Source organism: Lolium perenne, chromosome 1 (assembly GCF_019359855.2).
Source record: "Lolium perenne isolate Kyuss_39 chromosome 1, Kyuss_2.0, whole genome shotgun sequence".
NCBI classification, from domain to species: Eukaryota; Viridiplantae; Streptophyta; class Magnoliopsida; order Poales; family Poaceae; genus Lolium; species Lolium perenne.
Window position 1 is genome coordinate 29,662,235 of NC_067244.2, and position 7,161 is coordinate 29,669,395.

General features: G+C 42.0%; 1 protein-coding gene across 1 annotated transcript; it reads left to right on the forward strand.

Moving 5' to 3' along the window:
* Positions 1 to 559: 559 nt before the first annotated feature.
* Positions 560 to 5,247, forward strand: LOC127345207 (uncharacterized). Its single transcript, XM_051371652.2, has 2 exons — positions 560 to 4,406; positions 4,526 to 5,247. Exons 1-2 carry the CDS (start codon positions 1,331 to 1,333, stop codon positions 4,870 to 4,872), a joined length of 3,423 nt encoding a protein of 1,140 aa, XP_051227612.1. The 5' UTR covers positions 560 to 1,330; the 3' UTR covers positions 4,873 to 5,247.
* Positions 5,248 to 7,161: the final 1,914 nt, after the last annotated feature.

Genomic DNA, 7,161 nt, shown 5'->3' on the forward strand with positions numbered 1-7,161 from the left:
ATGCGTGATCTACATCTGCAGCTCCTCCTAGTTGTGCTTCGTTGCGCAACGGACCTCGTTCTCGTCCGCTGCATCGGGGATCTTGGGCGTGCGGTTTCCCCCACGGGCGGCGGACATGCTGTTTTTCCCGTGGGCAGCGACCTCAAAGTCTGCGCCATCGACAGTCATCCGGCAGGGAGAAGGCATGGTCTCACCGATAGGAGCGCACCGCGTAGCACCACTGCATTCCGCCGCCGGCCGCTGCGCAGGCTCCTTTTGTCCCGCTGGTTTCCATGGGATCCAGGTGGCTGTACAGGTGCACGTCCGACGGGCGGATGGTGTCCACTTTATGTTCGGGGACAACAATAAAGCGTCCCAGTCCATTTCAGGTTGAGAGTAATAAAACAAGCCGAGATGTAAAAGACTCGTTTTTAGGTGTTAGGTTTGTGTTGCGTCGAGTCATGGTTTGTTTAGGTTGCAGCTTGAGGACGAGCTGCATGTCCAGGTGGGGTGTAGTGTTAGAGTACGTAATGGGCTTGGGCTGGCGATATAGCCCGTTAGTCTTAGGGTTAATTAGAGATAAGGGTCGTTTGCTTAGGGAGTCAAGTAAACCTCTCTCTATATAAGGAGCGGAGATGTATCAATCTAATGAAGCAAAAATTAAAAAGGAAATCCCTTCCCTCTTGCCCGACCGGCCTTCTCGCGCCCTCGCAGCCCTCTCTCCCTCCCAAACCCTAGCAGCCACATAACACATACATAACCACATATAAATTTAGATCTCAAATATTTTAACATCAATATTTTACAAGCCAACAACATAGAATAAATTATTTATTAACAATTATTAGCATTAGCAATATTATCTTCTGATTTAGAAGTGGAACTAACAGATTGCAATTCATCACCACGAAAGAGTGAAAGCAACTTGCCTGAAAAAATAGCACGCTAACGCTATGAAGTTTTAGCACGATATAGCATGCTATTTCGTAAATAGCGTCACAACGAGCAAAATTACTACTAAAATTTAGCGTGGACCCTCTAGATATACTATAGCGCGCTATTATCAGAAAAATATGGTGCTATTTTAAACCTTGGCCTAAACTGCCATATGCGGACTGATATACCGTGTCTGCTAGAGTTGCTCTAATAACTTCTTGCTTGAGCACGTGATGTAAGCTACAATCATTGGCTAGAACGAATGGGGCTTTGTTTACTCCCTACTTCGGTTTGGACAAGCATCACGAAGGTGCCGAACATTTACCTACCTATAGGCTGCTGCAAACTCTACATATACTAGTATATCACGCAAGCACCTCTCACAGCCACCAGAGCCATTTCCATCGCAGCCAAAATGCTAGCCACGGAGACGGAGCCACCTAAAGTGCTCGCTTCTCTCGCCGTGGTACTGTTGCTGCTGCTGACCACGGCCACTGCCGCCACCCTCATACCGGACGCGACGGTGCTCGAGGGACAGGCCAGAGCGCTTCTTGTATGGAAAGCCAGCCTTACCAGCCAGAGCCAGCACATCCTGCTGTCCTGGGAGAACACGTCGGCGACTTGCGACTGGCACGGGATCAGGTGCACAGCACACCGGCGCGGGCACCAGACCGTGATCAGCGGCCTCTCTCTTCGGGGGAGGATGCTGAGAGGGTCTCTGGCGTCCCTCAATTTCTCGGTGCTGGCGACCATGAGGCACCTTGACCTCTCGCACAACCACCTCACTGGGGGCATCCCTCCCGGCATCGAGGTCCTCGTGGAGCTCCAAGCTCTACTCCTGCAAGGCAACCAGATAAGAGGCTCCCTTCCACTAGGCAAAATGAGTGCTAATCTTGTGACCCTCGACTTGTCAGACAATCACTTAGTTGGTCACATCCCTTCAAAAATAGGCTACCTAAAGCACTTGGTCGCTCTAAATATGTCTAGTAATTATTTATCCGGCTCCAGCCCAAGCAACTTAGGATACTTGACCAACCTCACGACCTTGGACCTTTCGGACAACCAACTTTCTAGTCAAATTCCACAAGAACTAGGTAATTTGGTCAATTTGGAAGTCCTGGCTCTTGGTGGAAACACACTGTCAGGTTCCATCCCAAACAGCTTTAGAAATTTGACAAAACTAACCACCTTGTATCTTTATGCAAATCAACTTTCAGGGCAAATTCCACGAGAACTTGGTTGTCTGGTGAACTTAGAATATGTGTATCTTCATAGGAACACACTCTCGGGTTCAATCCCAATTAGCATAGGCAACTTAACTAAACTCATTGCCTTGGAGCTTGCCACGAACCAGCTTTCTAGTAAAATTCCACGAGAGTTAGGTTACCTTGTGAACTTAGAGCACTTGAGTCTTAGCAACAACACATTATCAGGTTCCATCCCAAACATCATAGGAAATTTGACAAAATTGATTTACTTAGGTCTTTGGAAGGACAGGCTTGCTGGGAAAATTCCACAAGAATTAGGTTACCTTGTGAACTTAGAGACCTTGGATCTTAGTACAAACAGACTCTCAGCCTCTATCCCACGCAACTTAGGGAATTTAACAAAACTGACTACCCTGTACCTTGACATTAACCAACTTTCTGGCCACATTCCTCGAGAAATAGGTGATGCGGTGAACTTACGATACTTGGCCCTTAGTGAAAACAGACACTCAGGTTCCATCCCAAATAACTTAGGAAACTTGACAAAACTCATCCTCTTGAACTTGATACAGAACGAACTTTCCGGACACATTCCTCAAGAAATCGGAAATATAAAGAGTTTATCAACATTGGCACTCGCTTTTAATAACCTCTCTGGTGCCTTGCCATCTGGTCTTTGTGCGGGAGGTCAGCTACAACTTTTGAGCGCTACTGACAACAACTTGGTTGGAGCCTTGCCACCAACGTTGTTAAGTTGTAAGAGCTTAGTCAGGGTTCGACTTGAACGGAATAATCTGGAAGGAGATATCACAGGCATGGGAGCTCATCCAAATCTTGTCTATATTGATATCAGTTCAAATAAGCTATTTGGTAAATTGTCTCATCGTTGGGGTGAGTGCTACAATCTCACCATGTTGCGTGCATCAAACAACAATATAACTGGAGTAATACCATCAAGCATAGGAAAATTATCGCAGTTGGGTGTACTTGATATTTCATCAAACAAGCTTGAAGGTCATATTCCACCGGAAGTCGGCAACATAACATCATTGTTTAGTTTGAGCCTTTCTGGTAACATTCTCCATGGAAATATACCCCAAGAAATTGGATCACTGATAGATCTGGAGTACCTAGATTTATCATCAAACAACCTATATGGAAATATACCAGGATCAATTCAGCACTGCTCGAAGCTTCACTTTCTAAAGTTGAGCAGTAATCACCTCAATGGTACCATTCCCATCGAACTAGGGAAGTTGGCAAACCTGCAAGATTTGTTAGATCTAAGTGAAAATTCAATTGATGGTACTATTCCAAGTATGCTAGGTGGTCTTAGTACGCTTGAGGCCTTGAATCTTTCACACAATGCCCTGAATAGCAGCATTCCACCATCATTTCAAAGCATGACCAGTCTCCTATCCATGGATGTGTCATACAACAAATTGGAAGGGCCAGTGCCACATACTAAGCTCTTCGAAGAAGCTCCAATAAAATGGTTCGTGAATAATAAGAAATTGTGTGGCGTTGTGAAAGGTTTGACTCCTTGTGATCTTCCTCAAAGTAGTGGACAAAAAAGGCATTCTAGAGCTATTTTGCTAGCTGTTATACCTATTGTTGTATCTTTTGTGTTTGCCACTGCACTAGTAACATGGAAATGCAAGAAGAAAAATAAAGCAAAGGCAGAAACTGTAAATGAAGGACAACAAACCAACATGTTCACCATTTGGAACTTTGACGGGGAGGATGTGTACAAAAAAATTGTTGATGCCACAAACAATTTCAACGATGCTCATTGCATTGGATTTGGAGGGAATGGATCTGTCTACAGAGCTCAGTTACCAAATGGTGAAGTGTTTGCAGTAAAGAAGATCCATAAGATGGAAGATGATGAGCAATTTGACCGTGAAATACATGCGTTGTTGCACATACGACATCGCAACATTGTAAAGTTATTCGGTTACTGCTCTGCATCTCAAGAAAGATTCCTTGTGTATGAGTACATGGATAGAGGGAGCTTATTAGCATCTTTGAAGGGTAAGGAAACTGCAGTTGAATTGCATTGGACCAGGAGGTTAAATATTGTTCAGGATGTGGCTCATGCTTTGTCTTACATGCATCACGGTTGCTTCACGCCAATTGTTCACAGAGATATAACAAGCAGCAATGTATTGCTTGATGTAGAATTTAAAGCCTCCATCTCAGATTTTGGTCTAGCAAAAATACTAGATGTGCATGCATCGAACAGCTCAAATCTTGCTGGGACAAAAGGATATCTTGCCCCAGGTAAAATTATATCCCTATTTTTGTTTTATATATCATTATAGTATAAGATTTTTGTAGATCAATACACATGTATAATTTTTTTAATGAAAATTAACTCTGATATGTTGATGTTTCTTCAGAGCTTGCATACACAACAAGGGTGACCGAGAAGTGCGATGTCTATAGCTTCGGGGTGCTGGTTCTAGAGTTGATTATGGGAAATCACCCAGGTGATTTCCTTTCGTCTGTGGACAACAAAACTATATTATTTCGGAATTTTCTGGACACCCGGCTCAAAATCCCGGAAGCTGAGATCGCAAGTGAGATATTTCATGTAATCACCGTCATTCTTCGGTGCATAGAGTCCAATCCATCACACCGTCCAACGATGCAGGAAGTACTCAAGGTGTTCTCAACGGCCAAACAATCACCTACCAATCATATTGATTATCTTCACACCAGCATTGCCATCCCTACCTGGTCCTGAATCTTCATAAAGTTAGCAAATCGTTTCTTTCTTCCGTTTGATTTTGTATCTGTCTGTAGTACATTTTATCTGTATGCTCGATTACTTTCTGCATTACCCACATGTAGAAATACTTGTAGGGTTGTGTGTGTCATGATGATGCAAAGGCTGAAGGTTTGAACCTCCTTTTGAGAAAAAGAAAAGAGATTGAAGTATTGTAGTTTATTTCTGCATTAGCGTTTCTGCATTCTATTTGTATAGTATAGTACTAAGAAATGTACCCGTGAGTTGTAACGGGAGAGAAAATCGCCGAACATGCGGAGAGGATATGGCGCGTGAGCGCCGCCTCTTCGATGACCTTTGGATTGCCATTGTTGCGACCTTGTGGTCGCTCTAGCAGCTGAAGAGTAGTAGACAGTTCAGAAAAAACATACTTGTTTATTGGTTTTCTAGTTACATTGGATCAGTTTATGTGCATAGGTCAGCAACATGACATGGCAATATCAGTATTCTACAAATATGGCCATAATAATGTGAGACAGCTCATGTGGCACTAAGAACTTTGAAGAACATGAGAGAAATAGATCAAGCTACTGCCACAAACCCATAGTCCAGAGGTGGAACTAGTCTCCCTTGATCATGGTGATGATGATGAAACGTTGGAGAAGGTGGAGATCCCTCCAACGGTGATCCCGGCGGAGTTTCCCCCTCCAATCTTCTCTGTTGCCGCCTCCGTTTTCGTGCTTCTGTGTTTGTGCGGTGCTCTCCTCCCAAGAACTCTTCGGTATATATATATATATATATATATATATATATATATATATATATATATATATATATATATATATATATATATATATATATATATATATATACCAGCACTATTCTGCAACCGGTTGCAGAATAATATTCTGAGCACCGACTTGTACTTTCCTGGACACAAGGTTGTACTTTCCGGATAACAGGGTTCAACTTTCTGTCGAACTTACCTGAACTTCCCGTTTTCTTCAGAGTTACTGATTCTACTTCGTGTTTCTCAACCATTTGTCGGAACTATGCAAATGATATACCGTTGGATAGATAATGAAAAACCGCAACTTTTTCATGTTCACACTTTTCACATATTTTGCACGGTTTAAATTTAATTTTGAAAATACGAAAACGCTTCTATATGGCCAGAAAACGAACTTTTAGTTCAATTTTCGAATCGCTTACCGAAACTGTGCAAATGATATACCGTTGGAAAGATAATGAAATTACGCAACTTTTTCATGTTTTAAGTTTTTTCAAAATCCTCATAGTTTTTGAACAATTTTGAAAATACCGAAATTCGGACGTACTCAAAAACAAGCGGACAGTAATTTGGATGATTTGTTTCAACCGTATATCGGAATGATGCAAATGATACGGCGTTGGAAAGCTATGGACTAGGCGCAACTTTCTTATTCCAATTGTTTTCTCTAATTCCTTACAGTTTAATAGAATAAATCGAATTACTGTCCGCCTTTTTTATGTGACGGGCACCGAATGATTTCCCCGCAATTTCCATTCGGTATATTTAAACAATGCAAATGATATACGGTTGGAAAGGTCTCAAAATGGCGCATCTTTTTTTATTTTGCATTTTTTCCAACTCCAAATGATTTGAAAGTAATTTTAGAAGTTTTAAAATCATGTTTCCGGTATATTTTGTGTGATAACAATTTGAATTTGATGGCTTAGATCCATTTATTTGTTGTAAATATTGTAGGTAATGAAATTATACATATACTCTACCATATAAAGCTTTTGGTGGCAATGATTGAAGTGGTTGGTGATCAAATCGATGAGATTTGAACAATAGATTTCCGCCTCGTAAAAACAGAGCATTGAACTTCCCTCGACACGAACTTGCACTTCTAGGGAAATGCGGTTGTACTTCTCGGCACTGTTTCACGAAAGTGTTCAGTAAAATGACTATAAGTTTCTCATACGGTGTTCGTTTGAGGTCCATGGCCACACAAAATGCTCAGCACAACCACGTGCATCTGAACTTCCCACGACATGTCCTTGCACTGCTTGGCCTTCATGGTTGTACTTCCTGGAATGTTTTGATACTAGTGTGTTTTACAAAAACTAGCATGTGTGCTTCAAAATGATAATGTTAGATTGTCCCTATATTCTACTTTAAGAGATTCTGCACTTCCTGGATCTTAATATTTGAACTTCACAATTTTGCTATGTGAACTTATGTGGGGGTATTTTCTTCATGTAATTACCGCTTGTACTTACTGTTGTCTCCGCATGTACTTCTCAGAATCACTGCTCGTA

What these genes read in the sequence shown, in the direction of transcription:
- LOC127345207 (XM_051371652.2), top strand. Translation starts at nt 1,331, where the DNA reads ATGCTAGCCACGGAGACGGAGCCACCTAAAGTGCTCGCTTCTCTCGCC. An exon ending in AAAAGGATATCTTGCCCCAG is followed by an intron (nt 4,407 to 4,525) that starts GTAAAATTATAT and finishes ATGTTTCTTCAG; the next exon opens with AGCTTGCATACACAACAAGG.